General features: G+C 43.1%; 1 protein-coding gene across 3 annotated transcripts in view; it reads left to right on the forward strand.

The window, feature by feature from the left end:
* The first annotated feature begins 178 nt into the window (after positions 1–178).
* The window catches only part of SLC7A6OS (solute carrier family 7 member 6 opposite strand), a 54,463-nt gene continuing 33,082 nt past the window's right edge, over positions 179–21,559 (forward strand). Inside the window, exons 1-6 of one of the 3 annotated variants that reach the window (XM_068115332.2) lie at positions 179–411; positions 1,574–1,960; positions 2,068–2,268; positions 12,832–12,955; positions 13,750–13,843; positions 14,380–14,458. In XM_068115332.2, coding sequence (XP_067971433.2) covers positions 235–411; positions 1,574–1,960; positions 2,068–2,268; positions 12,832–12,955; positions 13,750–13,843; positions 14,380–14,443 — 1,047 coding nt within the window. In that variant the 5' untranslated portion in view covers positions 179–234 and the 3' untranslated portion in view covers positions 14,444–14,458. Of the gene's footprint in view, positions 412–1,573; positions 1,961–2,067; positions 2,269–12,831; positions 12,956–13,749; positions 13,844–14,379; positions 14,459–21,559 lie in introns of those variants that run through there. The other 2 variants (XM_078779214.1, XM_078779213.1) reach the window with 2 other exon arrangements.

Consider the following 21,559-nt stretch of genomic DNA (forward strand, 5'->3'; position numbering starts at 1 on the left):
ACGAGCGGGACCCACATAGTTTTAAACAAACCCATATAGTTTTATGGATCTGCCATGGCTCCTGCTTTCACCACCGATTTGTCTCTGCGAGTGGCGTATATAGAGCCGGCGGATCTGAAAACTACTTTAAATTCAAATAAAGAAGAAGAAGAACGCGATAAAAGCTGTGTCCGTTTTTGAAGAAGAAGGCGTTTTTAGGAAGAAGAGGACTCCGTTGCGGCCGTTTTCGGGAGAATGGCGAGCGTTGTTGCATCGACGTTGCTCAGGGTGAAACGACCCCGCACCGCGGACCCCGTCGACGCGTTACTTGTGTCGTGTAAGCGACGGCGGTGCCAGCAGCTGTCCCTAGTGAGCGACCTCGGACCTGTACAACAGCAGCTTTTTCGCCTTGCAGCGACTGTGTCTTCGCAGGTACGTCAGGTGTGCACCAGGTGGGCAAATGAAATCTTTCTCTTTGCCAGACTGTGTTGACTGTGCCAGATGTGCCAGACTGTGCCAGATGTTGATGTTTTCTGCTCTCCGACAACGTTACGAACTCGTGGCGTGTTGTGACGGCGCCGCCATTTGATTTGGAACGGACTCAGCGGCCTGTCCATCTGGTTCTACTCTAGGGTTAGCTAGGCCATTGTGGGCCAGTGCTCTTGCCAAGTACCATACCTGGTGTTCGGTGTCTAATTTACTTTCTTTGTACTTTATGAACGATCGGACGTGCCATATGAGACGCGGCCATGATGGGCTACACCACGACCACGGTGTCTGCCCGTACCCTACTTGCCCTTGGTACTTACCTTTATGTTTATTGGCCCGTCTTGTCACAGCAGGTGTGTGTGTGTGTGTGTGTGTGTGTGTGTGTGTGTGTGTGTGTGTGTGTGTGTGTGTGTGTAGGAGGAGGATGTGTGTGGGAGTGGAGTGTGTGGGAGTGGAGTGTGTGTGTGTGGGAGTGGGAGGGGGGTGTTTGTGTGGGAGGGGTGTGTATGTGTGGGAGGGGTGTGTATGTGTGGGAGGGGTGTGTATGTGTGGGAGGGGTGTGTATGTGTGGGAGGGGTGTGTATGTGTGGGAGGGGTGTGTATGTGTGGGAGGGGTGTGTATGTGTGGGAGGGTGTGTATGTGTGGGAGGGGTGTGTATGTAGGATGTTGTAGACTGTAGAGGTGGCATACATGACCTTTGATTTGTCTAATCTGGGTTCCATTCCCGACCGAGTACGCAGGGAATTACATCACAAAGTGTGCAGTCCCTTGGATGGACGTTAAGTTGGTGAATGTTAAAGATCCCATGGTGTCCTTTGTGAAGAGCAGGCGAGTTATCTCCGGGACTTTGAACAAATCTCATATTCCTGCCACATTCACGCCTGGCCAACTGATCGTGAAAGACTTGGGCTAAAACTCTCCACTGTGACCTGACAAGAATGTGGGAATGAACGGGTTCGTTAAAGTAGTAGTGGTGGTAGGTATGATGTTGGTAGTCGTCGATATATTTGTCATAGTACATTTCGTTTTCGTCCTAAGTTACACAGTTGTACATTTTACCTTTGGATGTCTGTTTACCTGTCTGATTAACTTGTTTGTCTGCAGGAGGAAGCGTTGGGAAATCCAGTCCGTGATGTTTTACGGAACCAAAGAGCGTGTCATTTTCGCCGACCGGGATCTGGAAACAGGATAGCCCTCGCCGCTGCACCGTTGAGGAAGCAGTCTGCTCGGGCCAGCTGTCAGGCGAGCAGCCGAGCCGGTCGATATAGGGCCGTGGCAAGCTTTAGGTCTTTGGCTGAGGGACCGGAGGAACTAGACGGAGTTCCGGATGGGGAAGGAGTCGAGAAGAAAGATTTGGATCCCGGAGTGCGTCTTGATGGAAGTCTGCAGCCAAGTGATGTGACCGAGGAGGTAAAAGAATTCTTCAAGTTTCTCGATGTAGTTCATGAAGAGGAAGAAGATTCATGCGGTGGAAAAAGAGAGATGTCCCTGGTATGCACGTTTGCTCTTGATGTGATGTGGAGATATTTTGAGACACCAAAGTGCTAAACCGTTGACCGTTTGACATGCCGGACGGTTTAACGTCTTCTCGCCAACAGGGCTCGGGTTGTCCCGGCACAGATGATGTGCTTTGCAATTCTGTGCGAATGGTACGGGAGTTGGCGATAAGCGGTGTTGGCTCGGAGCATCGCGATAGCGGCGATGTCTATGTGTATGACATTTACTACTCGGCGACTCCTGGTGTGTCGGACGCTGAGGACGTGTTGTCGGTCATGCCATTGAACGCCTGGGATGACCTGGTGAGGCGGACTATCTGGTTCTGTCCAATGTAGCTTCTCACATTCTCCATTGCTTCTTGTCATAGATCAGCCAAACATGGAAAAGTCCTCTAGAAACCATTTTCACAGCATTTTTATTATTAATGGCAGACATCCATGCTGGATCAATTACTCCTTGGATGAGGAAGAAGATGAGGGTGGTTGCCACCCTCAATTTTGAATTTAAAGGTCATTGCAAGATCAAATAAGGTCAAATTTTGTATTTTTTGGACCTTGCATTAATTTAAAACCACATTCGATATACTACAACAACAACCCATATATCTATTCATAAAACTGTTCATTGTCATGTAGATGTAACCTGCGTATACAATGAACAGGTATACTTTGTATCTTACACAGTATGGCATAATGTAACACAAAAGTGTGATTTTATTGTATGAAAGACATGTACAGGGTGTCCCCGATTAACGTCCTCACGCCCGGCGTCATCACGCTCAACGTCAAAAATCAGTAATAGGGAAACTGGTGAAGCGGTTTAGAGAAACAGTGCGTGTACAAAACAAACAACAGGCATTTTAAAGGCCATTTTCCCTGCAAGAGCGGGGGTTAGCCTTGCTAACCCCATGACAATTGTCATGGTCCCCATGACAATCTTCTCCATTTTGCCCTATTTTCTGCATCTCTCCTTGTTAACCCCCTTGCCCGGATTTCTTCTTCCACCATCTTTAGCCAAGTCTTTCTCGGTCTTCCCCGTCCTCCTTCCTTCTACATTCATTTCCATCACTCTTCTCAACCAGTCACTTTCATCCTTCCTCAACACATGACCAAACCATCTCAACCTGTTCCTCTTCACAGCATCCATCACTGGCTCTATTCCCATTATCTTTCGCAATTCATCATTTGTCTTCCTCTCTCTCAACGATACTCCACACATCCACCGAACCATTCGTATTTCCACCCTTTCCAACCTTCGTTGCTGCTCTTCGTTCATTACCCATGTCTTGCTCCCATAAATCATAACACTTCTCACACATGCAGCATACACCTTTCCCTTCAGCTTCAACGACACTCCCCTCCTCATCAGCATGCCACTCAGTTCCCGAAACTTCTTCCATGCACATCTCACTCTTGCAACCGTTGCCGAGTCTGATCCACCTTCTCCATTCAGCACGTGTCCGAGGTAACAAAATGTTTTCACACCTTCCAGCTTCACGCCGTCTCCAAGATCCAACTCAACATTTCCTCCATCTGCAGCTCCCTCTGTGCACACCTTAACACTTGAATGTAGCTGCCACACTGGTTAATGACCCTCTCAAACCACTACATTTTTGATGAACCCACTCAGCGCACATTGTACATTGAATGAAGTTCACTCCAACACCCTTCCTGCAAACAGCACACGGCCACTTCCCAGTTCTTTCCACCTCACCACATGCTTTACCACTTGCCATCACCTTCGTTTTTCCGATATTCACCTTCAGACCTTTTGTCTCCATACATTCCTTTCACTTGTTCATCTTCTCCTTCAGTTCATCCATACTTTGTGCAATCAACACCAGATCATTGCATACAACAACTCCAACAAACTCCAACAAGTTGTTGCATACAACAATAACAAAGTGCGTGTGAAAGTTAAACATCAGTGTTATGGAAACTGGTGAGGCGGTTTAGAGAAAGAGGGTTTGTGAAAGTTAAACATCAGTGTTATGGAAACTGGTGAGGCGGTTTTGAGAAAGAGGGTTTGTGAAAGTTAAAAATATGTGATATGGAAACTTGTGAAGCGGTTTAGAGAAACAGTGTATGTAAAAGTTAAAAATATGTGATGGGGAAACTTGTGAAGTAGTTTAGAGATGGATGGTTTGTGAAAGTTAAAAATATGTGATCGGGAAACTTGTGAAGTAGTTTAGAGATGGATGGTTTGTGAAAGTTAAAAATATGTGATAGGGAAACTTGTGAAGTAGTTTAGAGATGGATGGTTTGTGAAAGTTAAAAATATGTGATGGGGAAACTTGTGAAGCAGTTTAGAGATGGATGGTTTGTGAAAGTTAAAAATATGTGATCGGGAAACTTGTGAAGTAGTTTAGAGATGGATGGTTTGTGAAAGTTAAAAATACTAGGGCATGCCCGTACTATATCTATATCTAAAATTATATCCCCCCCTCTATTTACATGAAATGGTTTGGTTCATGAAATGTTTTGGTCCATTCGCAACGCCAAAGCGAACGGCGAACGCTTTACATGAAATGGTTTGGTTCATGAAATGTTTTGGTCCATTCGCAACGCCAAAGCGAACGGCGAACGGCTTGCGAGTACAGTGACAATACAATCCCCCCGGGGTCCCCCCCTCTATTTATATCCCCCCTCTATCGAGAAATTATTATTTTCTCCGGAAGAAATCGAATTACGTACCGTAATGGCGCACGCGCTGGGCTCAGCATCAGCTCGCTCTCACATCGGCCACGCCTACGCAATAACGCGTTCTGTGATTGGATGCCGGAAGTGCAGTCCTCACTGTCCGGAAGGTCGTATATCGCAGTTACGATGAATCGCAAATTCGTTTTTATTAGTTTTAAAACATAGTTTAACGCCAACATAGCGCCAACATAGTTTGCAAACGTGAAATAAATGAATACGCTCTCAAATGTGCCATCCGAGGCAGAGTGTGTTCGCCACGTTCGGCACACGCGATAGCTCGCTGCTCTCTGATTGGTTGAATCGTTTTTTGGACATAGCTCGGTAAGTAATTGTCCGATTAATATGAAACCTTGAAAAGGCACATTCTCGGGTCCCCAGCAATATACCTGGCAAGTTTCAAGTATATCGGACCCGTGGTTGTCGAGAAACAGCGGTCACAGACAAATAAACGTACAAACAAACAAACGTACAAACAAACAAACGTACAAACAAACAAACACACAGAGATTACTGGAATTATAGATAGATGTGATAGGGAAACTTGTGAAGTAGTTTAGAGATGGATGGTTTGTGAAAGTTAAAAATATGTGATCGGGAAACTTGTGAAGTAGTTTAGAGATGGATGGTTTGTGAAAGTTAAAAATATGTGATAGGGAAACTTGTGAAGTAGTTTAGAGATGGATGGTTTGTGAAAGTTAAAAATATGTGATCGGGAAACTTGTGAAGTAGTTTAGAGATGGATGGTTTGTGAAAGTTAAAAATATGTGATCGGGAAACTTGTGAAGCAGTTTTGAGAAAGAGGGTTTGTGAAAGTTAAAAATATGTGATAGGGAAACTGATTAAGCGGTTTCGAGAAACAGTGTTTGTGAAAGTTAAAAAATATGTGATGGAGAAACTGGTGAAGCAGTTTGGAGAAAGAGGGTTTGTGAAAGTTAAAAATATGTGATATAGAAACTTGTGAAGCAGTTTAGAGAAACAGTGTATGTAAAAGTTAAAAAATATGTGATGGGGAAACTTGTGAAGCAGTTTAGAGATGGATGGTTTGTGAAAGTTAAAAATATGTGATCGGGAAACTTGTGAAGCAGTTTAGAGATGGATGGTTTGTGAAAGTTAAAAATATGTGATCGGGAAACTTGTGAAGCAGTTTAGAGATGGATGGTTTGTGAAAGTTAAAAATATGTGATGGGGAAACTTGTGAAGCAGTTTTGAGAAAGAGGGTTTGTGAAAGTTAAAAATATGTGATATGGAAACTTGTGAAGCGGTTTAGAGAAAGAGGGTTTGTGAAAGTTAAAAATATGTGATATAGAAACTTGTGAAGCAGTTTAGAGAAACAGTGTATGTAAAAGTTAAAAAATATGTGATGGGGAAACTTGTGAAGCAGTTTAGAGATGGATGGTTTGTGAAAGTTAAAAATATGTGATCGGGAAACTTGTGAAGCAGTTTAGAGATGGATGGTTTGTGAAAGTTAAAAATATGTGATATGGAAACTTGTGAAGCGGTTTAGAGAAAGAGGGTTTGTGAAAGTTAAAAATATGTGATATAGAAACTTGTGAAGCAGTTTAGAGAAACAGTGTATGTAAAAGTTAAAAAATATGTGATGGGGAAACTTGTGAAGCAGTTTAGAGATGGATGGTTTGTGAAAGTTAAAAATATGTGATGGGGAAACTTGTGAAGCAGTTTTGAGAAAGAGGGTTTGTGAAAGTTAAAAATATGTGATATGGAAACTTGTGAAGCGGTTTAGAGAAAGAGGGTTTGTGAAAGTTAAAAATATGTGATGGAGAAACTGGTGAAGCAGTTTAGAGAAAGAGGGTTTGTGAAAGTTAAAAATACGTGATAGGGAAACTGGTGAAGTGGTTTAGAGAAAGAGGGTTTGTGAAAGTTAAAAATATGAGATAGGGAAACTGGTGAAGCGGTTTAGAGAAAGAGGGTTTGTGAAAGTTAAAAATATGTGATAGGGAAACTGGTGAAGCGGTTTAGAGAAAGAGGGTTTGTGAAAGTTAAAAATATGTGATAGGGAAACTGGTGAAGCGGTTTCGAGAAACAGTGTGTGTGAAAGTTAAAAATATGTGATTTGGAAACTGGTGAAGCGGTTTCGAGAAACAGTGTGTGTGAAAGTTAAAAATATGTGATAGGGAAACTGGTGAAGTCGTTTAGAGAAAGAGGGTTTGTGAAAGTTAAAAATATGTGATGGAGAAACTGGTGAAGCAGTTTAGAGAAAGAGGGTTTGTGAAAGTTAAAAATATGTGATAGGGAAACTGGTGAAGCGGTTTAGAGAAAGAGAGTTTGTGAAAGTTAAAAATATGTGATCGGGAAACTGATGAAGCGGTTTAGAGAAAGAGGGTTTGTGAAAGTTAAAAATATGTGATAGGGAAACTGGTGAAGCGGTTTAGAGAAAGAGGGTTTGTGAAAGTTAAAAATATGTGATAGGGAAACTGGTGAAGCGGTTTAGAGAAAGAGGGTTTGTGAAAGTTAAAAATATGTGATGGAGAAACTGGTGAAGTGGTTTAGAGAAAGAGGGTTTGTGAAAGTTAAAAATATGTGATAGGGAAACTGGTGAAGCGGTTTAGAGAAAGAGGGTTTGTGAAAGTAAAAAATATGTGATAGGGAAACTGGTGAAGCAGTTTAGAGAAAGAGGGTTTGTGAAAGTTAAAAATATGTGATAGGGAAACTGGTGAAGCGGTTTCGAGAAACAGTGTGTGTGAAAGTTAAAAATATGTGATTTGGAAACTTGTGAAGCGGTTTAGAGAAAGTGTGTGTGAGAAAGTTAAAAATAAGTGATCGGGAAACTGGTGAAGCGGTTTCAAGAAAGAGGGTTTGTGAAAGTAAAAAATATGTGATGGGGAAACTGGTTAAGCGGTTTCGAGAAAGTTTGTGAAAGTTAAAAATATGTGATAGGGAAACTGGTGAAGCGGTTTAGAGAAAGAGGGTTTGTGAAAGTCAAAAATATGTGATGGGGAAACTGGTGAAGCGGTTTCGAGAAAGTGTGTGTGAGAAAGTTAAAAATATGTGATAGGGAAATTTGTGAAGCGGTTTAGAGAAAGTGTGTGTGAGAAAGTTAAAAATATGTGATAGGGAAACTTGTGAAGCGGTTTGGAGAAACTGTGTGTGTGAAAGTTAAAAATATGTGATAGGGAAACTTGTGAAGCGGTTTAGAGAAAGTGTGTGTGAGAAAGTTAAAAATATGTGATAGGGAAACTTGTGAAGCGGTTTGGAGAAACTGTGTGTGTGAAAGTTAAAAATATGTGATAGGGAAACTTGTGAAGTGGTTTGGAGAAACTGTGTGTGTGAAAGTAAAAAATATGTGATAGGGAAACTTGTGAAGCGGTTTGGAGAAACTGTGTGTGTGAAAGTTAAAAATATGTGATAGGGAAACTTGTGAAGCGGTTTGGAGAAACTGTGTGTGTGAAAGTAAAAAATATGTGATAGGGAAACTTGTGAAGCGGTTTGGAGAAACTGTGTGTGAAAGTTAAAAATATGTGATAGGGAAACTTGTGAAGCGGTTTGGAGAAACTGTGTGTGTGAAAGTTAAAAATATGTGATAGGGAAACTTGTGAAGCGGTTTGGAGAAACTGTGTGTGAGAAAGTTAAAAATATGTGATAGGGAAACTTGTGAAGCGGTTTGGAGAAACTGTGTGTGTGAAAGTTAAAAATATGTGATAGGGAAACTTGTGAAGCGGTTTGGAGAAACTGTGTGTGTGAAAGTTAAAAATATGTGATCGGGAAACTTGTGAAGTGGTTTGGAGAAACTGTGTGTGTGAAAGTTAAAAATATGTGATAGGGAAACTTGTGAAGTGGTTTGGAGAAACTGTGTGTGAGAAAGTAAAAAATCGGTGATATGGAAACTTGTGAAGCAGTTCTGTCAATCCTATCATACCAACATTCCTTTAGATTTTTTTTGTTGTTGTTCATTCATACGTTCATGTGCCTGGTCTATATTGCCATTGTGGAGAAGACGGCCTGATTTCTGCATCACAAAGTGGCCACTTGTGAACTCTTAATAGAATGCTGGATTTTGCCTGGGAAGCTCCACCTTGTCCCAGATATGAATTGAGAACCACCTTGCATAGTTTGCATGGTCGAGAGAAAACATCCATGACACCATCTATCCAACGCACTGAACATACAGGTTGAAGTCTCCCTCCCTTAGAGAACACATACATTGTATGGCAACCAGTTCAAGCTCAAATACCATTGCCCAGCACCGAAATTGTGGAATGTGGCTGGTTTTCCATGTGCTGAAATCCGTAGGCTCATCATATGGAGCCATTGACAAGATGTCGGTTTCATAAGCTGGAGATTGTCGCAAGTGTAGAGCAGCTGCTGTCACTTGGTGCACATATCGATATCTGGTGAAGTGTGACCCCTTCAGTGTTGCATCAGCCCTACCAGAGGTGGTGATTTCAGATTGCACAAGAATGTTGGTCCATCCACTTCCATTGAACAAGTCCCCGAAAACCTAGAAGCTGTATTTATTTACACAGGTTCAGACTGAAATTGTACTTCACAAGCATACATGCTTTACATATCTAATATGGCCATTCAAGGTAAATGCCATGCTAATGGAGAAATAAGATGGGGAACAAGTTTGAGACTTATTTCATTGAATTTCTTGACCTCCAAAACTTGTGACTTGGTACCAAAATTTTAATTGTAGCTAAAGCCGAGAAAAATATATTTCCGGTCTCTGGTCAGCGCGCGCATCGATTTTGACCCTGCGCGTCAACAATTTTTTTTATTTTTCTTCATTTCCAACGGTACCTACAAGTACAACAGCGCGCGCCTGTTATTGCCGGGCCGGCGTGCTATCCCGGGAAATACGGGTCTGTGAAGGTCGCCATTGGTATCGACGTTCGCGCACGGTTCTCCCCTACAAAACTACGTTTAGTTTAGGATTTGCATATCCAAAGATTCCAAAGATATGAGTAGTGATGTGTGCCGTGACGGCATGAATCCAATCGGCTGGATATTGTCATTTATTGAAACGAACACGTTCGTTGTCGGGTTCGTGTGAAGCAACCAGAAGGCCTAGAGAGCTGCGGATGGTCTCGTTAGTTAGGCCTGGATGCTATCTCGTTTGTCATGAATTTGTAGGTGTCTGTGATAATCTGGTGGACTGGGAGAAGAGATCGTGGGAAACCATCGGCCTGTTAGACCACTTGCGCATGCGCAGTGTTGACGCGATCGACGCATTGGAATGTTTGATGGTACTTCGAGGCAGACTCGGCGTCAGAACAAATCTAATCGGGGGGCATTAGGGTAACCGCAAGGGAGGGGGGGGGGGCACAAACTGCCGTTCGATAACTCAATCTATGATGTAAATGCTTGATAGTAAGAGTTTGCCCTCAACCAGCACACCAACCCAGTTCGAATTTAAAAACATGCTGCAAAGTCACACACACACACACACACACACACACACACACACACACACACACACACACACACACGCACACGCACACACCTACGTGCAAGCCACGTCTTTCTCTTTCTCTCTGTCGCTCTCTCCCTCTCTCTCCCTCTCTCACACACACTGCACTGTGCGTCATTAGAACATCATTTGAAATAGACTGTATACTCCACTCTTAAAAAGCAGACAGACCCAAAAATCAATCAACATTTTGCATAATAATCATGAAAACCAAGGCTGGCTTGGTAGTTAGGCAGTTAAGAGGAAGCATCGTTCATTTTTTCAGGAAAGCACCAATTTGGCACAGATGTAGTATGGACCGATACAATTGTTTTCCTGAGGGGCGCCCAAAAATTCAGAAAATTCAAAAAATCCAAAAAAATATTCTGGATGCCGTGAAAAAGGGGAGAAAACAGGTATTGATTCGAACTGTAGATTTTGATATTGTGGTCTTGGCAATAGCACACTACTTTACCTCCCAGTCACACGGTGTGGAGGAACTCTGGATTGCCATTGGCACTGGTAAAAGCTACCGCTACCTTGCCATCCATAAAATTGCCACCGGCCTTGGCCGCAGGAAGTCCGAGTCTTTGCCATTATTTCATGCCTTCACTGGCTGCGACAGTGTCATATTTTGCCCAAATTGGGAAAAAGACAGCCTGGAAGGCTTGGGAGGCATACCCCAGCATCACGCAGACATTTCATGCTCTCGATTATAGGCCATCTGTGGACGCTATTACTATGGAACTACAGAGCATAGAAAGATATGTTGCCATCCTCTATGACCGGACTACCGAGATAAAGACGGTGAATGACATGCGCCGACACTTGCTCACGAAGAAGGCAAGAACAATTGATCACATTCCCCCAACAGCAGACGCCTTCGAACAACACCAAAAACGTGCATGTTTTCAGGCTGGACACGTATGGAGTCAGGCACTTGTGCCCTACCCAGAACTTCCATCACCAGCTGATTGGGGCTGGATGAAAACAGGGACTTCTTGGACACCAATTTGGACCACAATACCACTGATACAGGAGGCATGTTCAGAGCTTACAAGCTGCCATTGTAAGTCGGCCTGTAAAGGCAACTGTAAATGCTCCAGGGCAAATCTGCCCTGCACATCACTGTGACTGCGATGGACAGTGCTTGTAGTACTACGCGTCTGTGCGAGAGCCTCCACCTTTCAAGTGCCCAAAATATTTTAAGTTAAAACTGCAACTGTGTGTAAATTTGATTAATTAATACCATTCCATTGTTATCAGAGACCAATAAAACAATGTGTATCACTTGGAATTGAAATTTTACTTAAAATACTAAGAGATTCAAGGAAAATGGAAACACCATGGCGGCCATCTTGAAATTAAAGATGATGGATGCCAATCTTTATGCAATTGATCCCATTGGATTCAGAGACCATGAAAACATGGGGTAAGACACTGGAACTGTGGTGTTATCGCTCATAGTATAGAAGTTATTGAGGTAAATAGGTCACAGAGGGTGGTCATGTTGAAATTCAATATGGCGGCCACCAGGGGTTCTGAATTTTTGGGCGCCCCTCAGGAAAACAATTGTATAGGTCCATACTACAACTACATCTGTGCCAAATTTGGTGCTTTCCTGAAAAAATGAATGATACGCCCTATTTTTCGGTCTTAACTGCCTAAGTAAAGTAAGTATGGCACCAAAGGCTTGGCCTGGGGATGGGTGTTCGGGGGGGCACAATAATTCATTTGGGGGGGGGGGCATGGCCCGCGAATGCCCTCCCATGACACCGACCCTGCTTCGAGGCGATCTCGAGAATGAAATGGCAGTCTATAATATGCTTGAAGAACTTAATGATTTTCAAAATAAATACATTTTAAAATAACTTATGAAGCTTGTGTTCGTTATTTACAAAAAGGCCTACCAGTACCAGTCCCATTGGCTGTCTTTAATTTCTCTCTGGACGGCACCACGGCAGATGAGGAGGACCGCAATGCATGAGGACACAAACAACACCTCTATATGTGCAATCCATGCTTTTCAAAAAGAAAAAACGCATCGCCGCATCAATTCTGGAACTTTGATCTGACCAGAGACCAGCAATATATATTTTTTGGCCTAATATGGAAGCAAGCATGCATCGAAAATGAGTTTTAATGGTGGCCATTTTGAAAATGACATTTTATTGGCGGCCTAGACATGCTCAGATAACAAGTGTCCTCCTCTTAAATGAAAGAGGGGGTAAAAACAACTGCAAGTGTGCAAACTTTGCCGGTTTTCCCCTAATCTACTCGACTACCTGTAATCCTTGGGTCCAAGTGTCCCGATCTCAAACCAGTTGAGTGAATAACTTTGAGGGAAAGCAATAACCGTCGTTTACTCTGCGGGGTTTTTTGGAGTAATATTTATTTGTGACGTCACAGCCATTTAACACTCAATCGTTTGGGGAGGTGAAGGGGGAGGAGACTGTGGTGGCGGTTTTGAGGGTGAAGTTTCACTGAATACTGCTCGGTTAGTGTTAACACTCGATGATTAGTGTGACCTGTTACAATGATCATAAAGTGATGACTGTGGTTTTGAATTGCACGCTCACCAAAGGATGGCCATAAACCCTTTCTGTGATGCGTCTTGGCCCAACCGAGTCAGGAATGAGAGGTGCACGTTCCTCTTTCATACCGAGTGCTCCATGAGTGGCTCGTTCTTCGGGCTCGACACCGTGTTTATGGGGGAAGGCCTTTCTCGTTTATCTCCCTGACATTGTCTCTCACCCTAGATATTTCATGTCGAGGAGGGTATGGAGGAAGCTTACGAAGATGAGGATGACGAAAATGAAGAAAGTAACTGGAGGAATGATTATCCAGATGAAGATTGTGAGGATGAAGGAAGTTCAGCATATGGTAAGGACACCTCTGTCTGTCTAACTGTGAACAAGATATCTCAAATAGTTGTGGACAGATTTGGAATAAATTTTGTGGAGAGGTTGGGAATGTGACACGGACAAAATGATTAGATTTTGGTGAAGATCCGGATCCTGATCTGAATCCGATAAATTCAAAAGTGATTCTTCACCATTGAGAGATAGGACAAAGAAACAATATATCTCATGATATCTCAAAGTTGTGGACGGATTCGGATGAAACTTGGACAGGTTTGGTGTGTGACAAGGAGGAACTGATGAAACTTTGGTGAAAATTTGAATACGGATACTGATCCAAGCATTTTGTTTAATTCTTAAAAGATTCTTCCCCTTTGGGTGATGGACCTAAAAATGATATATAGCATGATGTTTCAAAAAGTTGTGGACTGCTTATGACAAAACCTGGGTGAGTTGGTCAGGTGACGATAATAAGCAATTCAATTTTTATTCAGATCTGAATCCAGATCCGGCCTATCAATGGGATACAAAAAGTAAACTGTTCAGCCTGGTGGATGTATGCTCTCTGCCGAGTGCCGTTTTAGTTATTTATATATTTTTAATGATGTACACAATTCAAATCCATTTTATGAACTGTTTGAGCACAGGTGTCCTCCGGTCACGTCGTGCAGTAAAATCAAACAGAGTACTGTACTTTGGCAAGTTTACTTTTTGAAGAGACCGCGATATGTTGTTGCCGTGGCTGTTGACAACTCTCTCGTTACCGGTTGGTCGTATTTTCATGTTGTTCTGCCTGCATGCTTGATTGTACTGCAGACAGTGACAGGTCCAACGACGGCGGGAGCTCGGACACAGAACGGAGACCAGGTCGGGAAAGCTGTGCGTTGTTCGGGCAAGATTGGCATGGCGGGTACGACAGCGTTCCGATGTTTTGAGACGCGGTGCAGGATCGTATCTCGGTGTCCGTTACCCACTTTTGATTATCATGGATTCTTGCAGCAATGGTTGCCACGGTCCATAACCGAGAAAGCGTTTCTGTACGACTCGAGGAGTGGACTATTTACGTTTTAAGGGCTGTTTGTTCTGAAGCTCCAGCCATAATTTATTTGAAAACCTTGGCCTTGTCTTGTCCTTCACGTTATGTATTACAATTGCATTATATTACCCACACGTTTTGTCTGAAAATGATTTGGATGATGTATTTTTATCAAGGCTAGCTTGTTCAGAGGGAATTGTGAAGTCCCGATTTGTAAACTTTATTGGGTGGAAGTGGGGCGACAACACGCTGCGCATTCTTTGAAGAAATTTTCCGTTTGATCTCCTGCGGGTTGTGAAATCCAAGTATGCCTGGTATTTTATGTTTGTATTTGCACTCATCACTCAGACATGCGGTGTGACATAAATAAAGACGTTATTTTGTATTCCTATTTTCTGTTGTTTTCACAGGTCGAGGCTCATGGAAGAGCTGCACAACCGAAGCCTGCAGGTCGACAACCCGGCAATACAATGAAGAGGAAAAGGCGGAAAGGGACAAAAGAGGAAATTATATGAATCCTAACATGAGCGACTGGAACGGCACTTGGTAGAGCGCATACCTCCGCCAGGCTGAACAGTTTGTTTTGTATTCCACTAATAGGCCGGACCTGGATCCGGACCTGAACCAAAATCGAAATAGCTAGCTCATGTCACCTACCCAACTCCTCCACCAAGTTTTTGTCATAACTCCTCCACAACTTGTTGGGATATCTTGCGATATATATTATTGTTTTTGGCCCAATCTCTCAATGGGGAAGAATCACTTTTTAAGAAATTCTCGTGTCTGGATCCACATTCGGATCTTCACCAAAATCAGATCATTTCTTCCTCATCACAAACCCAACGTCTCCACCGAATTTCATCCGAATCTATCCACGACCTTTTGAGATATCCTGTTCACAGACGAACAAACAGGGGTGAGGACATAACATTCGTCCACCTTCGGGGGGTGGAAGTAATGATGTCGCCATCTTAAGAATAGGTGGTGTTGGTGTTGGCTTCGGTGTTGGTGTTGTAGCCTGGTGTTGGCGTAGCGGTTAGGGTGCCGGCTTGGGATCCTAGGATCCTGGGTTCGAATCCCGGTTGATCGCTGAATTAACGCCAGCGGGGTTGGCTCAGCCTGTCATCCTTCCGAGGTCGGCGAATTGAGTACCAGCTTGCTGGGATGAATGATCACGGTGTGTACCCCGATTTAGAATAGGTACACCGTATCCCTGCACATCGTAAGAGGCGACCAAGGGTTGGCGTCAGGAAGGGCATCCGGCCATAAAAACATTGCCTCAAACAGGGCACCATGATTGTCATGGGGCCCGCAAGGCTAACCCCCGCTCTAGCGGGGAAAATGGCCTTAAAACGATCATTCATTCATTCATTCATTCATTCATCCTAAGAATGATTCTCATTAATGGCTTAAGAGTCGTCGTCAACTTGGGAATGGCTATTTCTCCCAAAATAATCGGATGGAATGTTTAAAAATGCCAACTTGTGCCCAAGTCGGGATGCTTTGTATCGAATTTAACTATTTCACCATGTTTCCAGTTCTGCGGCCTTTATAAGGAGTTTCCACAGGGTGGCAGGATATCCCAGAGGAATGCACATTCACCTCTGAGCTGGCTAGTATTTGGTTGGAATCTCGACCCAGCTATAAACTACCATGCTGATGTTTCGCAGGCCATGAATGCGTTTACCATCCCTCGGATGTATGTTCAGCCGGGCATCTCTTCTGCCAGCATTGGCTTGTGGACGTTAAAGATCCCACTGTGTCCATCACGTTGTGGACGCAAGCTATCACCGACACTGACCAAATTCCTGCCTTGATTGTGGGTGGAGTATGGTCTGGTCTTGTGTAGGCCTTGACACATCGGCTTGCGCCATTTTCCAGCTCACACTCTGTGTCATGGTTGTCTTGGAAGCAGCCCTTTTCCTAAAAACAAATTCACCTTTCCAGGTCATTCACATGTCTAATATGAACAGTCCTCTGGTTATGAAGGGCAACCACGATCGGGGGTTTTACGAAAGCGGATTTGGAAGATTATCCCAGGATAGTGCTTGGAGGGACTTTAGTTTGCACGAAAAGAGCGAGGGCAGCGAAGCAACTTTTGGTAGACATTTTCACTGCAAGCTAACGGTGGTTTCAGACCGATGGAGTCTGGAAGAGACCTGTATGCCACAAATGAAGAAGATTATGAGAGTGACGTGTTGGAACACAAAGGTCAGGTGTTCTCAGACGATGCATTTTTGGATTTCCAACCGCTCGCTCATGAAGAGGTCATCCTGCCTCGCACGGTTTTGTACCTTTTGTTGGCCGGTCTGGCGGTGGTAGCCGTGGCCTATGCTATCGTGGGACACCTCATTACCGACTTGCTGCACGACTGTATGGGTGAGTCCGACATTTGAGAGACGCATCCCATTAATGCGGCGGTTTCCAAGCCCATGGTTGCACACAAACTCAAAACCACCCTCAAAATCAACCAGAATACCACAGTAAATGTGTGGACATGATCATATTTGAGACTAAAGTACGAGGATGAAAACAAATTACAGGGAAGACAATGTTTCCCACCTCTCCGTCTCCGTCAGTCTGTCTCCCTCTCCGTCTGTCTGTCTGTCTCTCTCCGTCTGTCTGTCTCTCTCCATCTGTCTGTCTCTCTCTCCGTCTGTCTGTCTCTCTCTCTCTCCGTCTGTCTGTCGCTCTCTCCGTCTCTCTCTCCGTCTGTCTGTCTCTCTCTCTCTGTCTGACTCTCTCAAAACCCTCTCCCTCTCCCCAAAAACAGGTTTGATCCTGCCAAAGCAGCCCATGGGCAAGGATTACAATTGGTGGTTTGCTTTTTCTTGAGTGAGAGGGGTGGGGGGGGGGGGGGGGTTCACATTGAAAGTGGTTTCTTTGACAATGTTTTATCGCAGGTACTTTGGGCCGCGAAGTGAATGCGATTTCAAATTTGGGTCATGGACAAAAGTTTGGGATCCGCAGCGTTAATGTGATCTTGCTGCGTTAACGATGTTCAAGCACCTGCACCGTCGGTACACTCTCTATCGGATGACTGAGCGCACCAACCGTGCTTGACACACCCGGATGCCCCAGATTCTGAATGTAATTTGAGGAGCAGCAATGGTTCAAATGAAACAACTCAACAAAAGATTCGATTACTTCAAAAGATGACTTGTACTGCTGCAACCTCTGGCCCACTGTTGACCATAAGAGAAAGCACACCGTTCTGCCTCCGGTCCACCATGTGCTTAATTTCTTATTAACTTTGTATTTTGTCTTGGTTTGTATTAATTATATGATCTAATCTGGACAAAAGGGACGTTGAGATAGGATTTTGTAAATAGACGTGAAATTGCATTGTGCCACTTTGGAGGTTAGTCTGTCGCCAACTCAAGGTACATTCCCAACTCAAGGTCAAACTTCTAATATCAATTTTCATCTGAAAAATCAATTTAAATCCGATTGACCTGAGCTTTGATTAAGATCGTCAATTTTAATCTTAAGGAAATGGGTCAATTTCATGTATCCATTTCAATTCTTTTTGGGGAATGGGTGGATTTTGCAAGTATTGTGCTCTGCACTACGTCTTCTTGTTACTTGCAAAATCGAAGATTTTTCAAGTATATTGGTCGGTTGTGTTTGTGGTTCTGTCTGTTTGTCTGTTTTTGTTTGTCACCGGCCTACAGGTCACATTTTTCAACCGATCTTCACGAAACTTCACCAAATGGTAGAGTTGGTCAAAAGCAAGAAGCCTAATGTTTTTGGGGTCAATAGGTCAAAAGGTCAACATAGGCCAAAGGCCACCAACTTTGCTGAATTTCTAAAATCCTCAATTTTCATCCGATTGACTTGAAATTTGAAGAGGACTTGCATATCTGGTCACTAAATTCAACCACCAAGTATTTTTGAGGTCAACATAGGCCAAAAGGTCAACATAGGCCAAATTTCTAAAATCCTCAATTTTCATCCAATTGGCTTGAAATTTGAAGAGGACTTGCATATCTGGTCACTGAATTCAACCACCAAGTATTTTTGAGGTCGGCATAGGCCAAATGGTCAACATAGGCCAAATTTCTAAAATCCTCAATTTTCATCCGATTGACTTGAAATTTGAAGAGGATTTGCATATCTGGTCACTGAATTCAACCACCAAGTATTATTGAGGTCAACATATGCCAAAAGGTCAACATAGGCCAAAAGGTCAACATAGGCCAAATTTCTAAAATCCTCAATTTTCATCCAATTGACTTGAAATTTGAAGAGGACTTGCATATCTGGTCACTGAATTCAACCACCAAGTATATCTGAGGTCAACATAGGCCAAAAGGTCAACATGGGCCACATTTCTAAAATCTCAGTTTTCATCTGATTGACTTGAAATTTGAAGAGGACTTGCATATCTGGTCACTGAATTCAACCACAAATTATATTTTAGGTGAACATCGGACAAAAGGTCAACATAGGCCAAAAGGTCAACATAGGCCAAATTTCTAAAATCCTCATTTTTCATCTGAAAAATCGTCACTTTTCATCCTGTTGACCTGAGCTTTGATCAAGATTGTAAATTTTAATCTTCATGAAATGGACAATTTGCTGCATCAATGGAAAACTTTTGGGGGAGTGGGGGAGGGTGGATTTTGCAAGTATCGTGCTACGCATGACGTCTTCTTGTTACTTGCCGGAAAATTTTTTCCGGCAAGTATGTTGATCTGTTCGTTTGTTACTTGCCGGAAAAAATTTCCGGCAAGTATGTTGATCTGTTCGTTTGTTTGTCTGTTTGTCTGTCTGTCTGTCTGTCTGTCTGTCTGTCTGTCTATTTGCAGCACTGCGTCTACACCGTTGCACGTAGAATCGCCAAACTTTGCACACATATTGGTCTTGCCCTGGAATAGACTGTGCCCAATTGATGACGTCATCGGTGACGTGGTTCGGCCGCCATCTTGGAAAAACCGAAAAATTTTGCACCTCTATATCTCCGAAAGTACTGAACAGAAAAAATTGAGACATGGCTCATTGTAAAGAACTCTCCATGGGGAATAAAATATGTAAATGATGACGTCATCAGTCACGTGGTTCGGTCGCCATCTTGGAAAAACGGCAAAACGTTGCACCACTATATCTCCAAAAGTGCTGAACAGAAAAAATTGAGACATGGCTCATTGTAAAGAACTCCATGGGGAATAAAATATATTAATGATGACGTCATATGTCACGTGGTCGGCCGCCATCTTGGAAAAACGGCAAAACTTTGAACCACTATATCTCCAAAAGTGCTGAACAGAAAAAATTGAGACATGGCTCATTGTAAAGAACTCTCCTTGGGGAATAAAATATGTTAATGATGACGTCATCAGTCACGTGGTCGGCCGCCATATTGGAAAAACCGAAAAACCTAGCACCTCCATATCTCCGAAAGTGCTGAATAGAAAAAATTGAGACATGGCTCATTGTAAAGAACTCTCCATGGGGAATAAAATATGTTAATGATGACGTCATCAGTCACGTGGTCGGCCGCCATCTTGGAAAAATGGCAAAACTTTGCACCACGATATCTCCAAAAGTGCTGAACAGAAAAAATTGAGACATGGCTCATTGTCAAGAACTCTCCATGGGGAATAAAATATGTTAATGATGATGTCATATGTCACGTGGTCGGCCGCCATCTTGGAAAAACGGCAAAACTTTGCACCACTATATCTCCAAAAGTGCTGAACAGAAAAAATTGAGACATGGCTCATTGTCAAGAACTCTCCATGGGGAATAAAATATGTTAATGATGACGTCATATGTCACGTAGTTCGGCCGCCATCTTGGAAAACCGAAAAATTTTGCACCTCCATATCTCTGAAAGTACTGAACAGAAAAAATTGAGACATGGCTCATTGTAAAGAACTCTCCATGGGGAATAAAATATGTTAATGATGATGCCATCGGTCACGTGGTTCGGCCGCCATCTTGGAAAAACGGGAAAACTTTGCACCACTATCTATCTATAATTCCACTTATCTCTCTGTGTGTGTGTGTGTGTGTGTGTGTGTGTGTGTGTCTGTGTGTGTGTGTGTTTGTCTGTGACCGCTGTTTCTCGACAACCACGGGTCCGATATACTTTAAACTTGCCAGGTATATTGCTGGGGACCCGAGGATGTGCCTTTTCAAGGTTTGAAATTAATCGGACAAGTACTTACCGAGCTATGGCGATTTAGCCGTTCGCCGTTCGCTTTGGCGTTGCGAATGGACCAAACCATTGCATGTAAATAGAGGGGGGGGGTTCTGTGGTCGTTGCGAATGGACCAAACCATTCATGTAAATAGAGGGGGGGGGGGGGTTCTGTGGTCGTTACTGCCACGTGGTTTCAAAGTTTTTTTTTGTTGTTGTTGTTTGCACGCATGTTTTTTTGCACCCACGTACGGGCACGCCCTAGGATGTTTACACACACACACCCCTACACAAATTTTTTTTTTTTTTTTTTTTTGGCAAGGAACGGGCACCCACGTACGGGCACGTCCTAGCTTATATATAGTACGGGCATGCCCTAGTATCTCCAAAAGTGCAGAATGGAAAAAATTGAGACATGGCTCATTGTAAAAAACTCTCCATGGGGAATAAAATATGTTAATGATGACGTCATCTATCACGTGGTTCAGCCGCCATATTTGTTCTAAATGGCCGATAAAAAAGTACATTCCGGCAAGTCCTCGGTCTCTGACCGATTTTTCATTTGTTTGTTTGTTTGTTTGTTTATTAGCGCTGAGGAAGCGCCTCTAGCGAATGACTTCCAGCCAGTGTAACGCGAATTCCTGTCACAGGAATTCTGAGATCATATAAGTGTGACGTGGCAGTTCCTGATTGGTTCGTGTTGGGGAACCCCTTCTCGCTGCCGACGTGACGTAAATTCGCGCACGCGCACTGGTGAAGCGCGAGATTCGGCCCAAGGTTCTTATTATTATTATTATTATTTTTGTATACAAGATCGAGGCTCGAACCATGATCGAGGCTCGAAATTCCATGCCCGAACCTCAGCGCAATCCAAGAGGATTCACTTGTTTGGCTGTCAATTGCCTGCAGGTTACAATTCCAAACCGATCCTCATGAAACTTTACCAAGTTGCATAGATAATCATATCTAGAAAGCCTATTAATTTTGAGGTGAAAGGTCAAAGGTCATCTTGAGGCCAAATTCCTAAAATCGTCATTTTTCATCTGATTGACAAAGTTGAACAGTATTTGTATATTTGGTCACAGAATTTGGAAAGCATCTATTTTTTTGAGATCAAAAGGTCAACTCAAGGTCAAACTTCTAAAATCATCACTTTTTGTCTGAAAAATCATCAATTTTCATCCTATTAACTGGGAGATTACACAGCAATTGCATAGTGCCTCACTGAATTGGGAAAGCAATTATTTTTGAGGTCAAAAGATTAAGGGTCAACTCAAGGTAAAACTTCTAAAACCATCGATTTACATCGGAAAAATCATCAATTTTCATCCAAGTGACTTAAGTTTTTAATAAGATCGTCAATTTTAATCTCAATGAAATGAACAATTTGATGTGTCCATGGCAACATTTTTTTTTGGGCGGGGCTGGATTTTGCAAGTGTCATGC

The sequence above is a fragment of the Myxine glutinosa genome, chromosome 5 (genome assembly GCF_964187855.1).
Source record: "Myxine glutinosa chromosome 5, kmMyxGlut1.1, whole genome shotgun sequence".
In the NCBI taxonomy this organism is placed as follows: Eukaryota; Metazoa; Chordata; class Myxini; order Myxiniformes; family Myxinidae; genus Myxine; species Myxine glutinosa.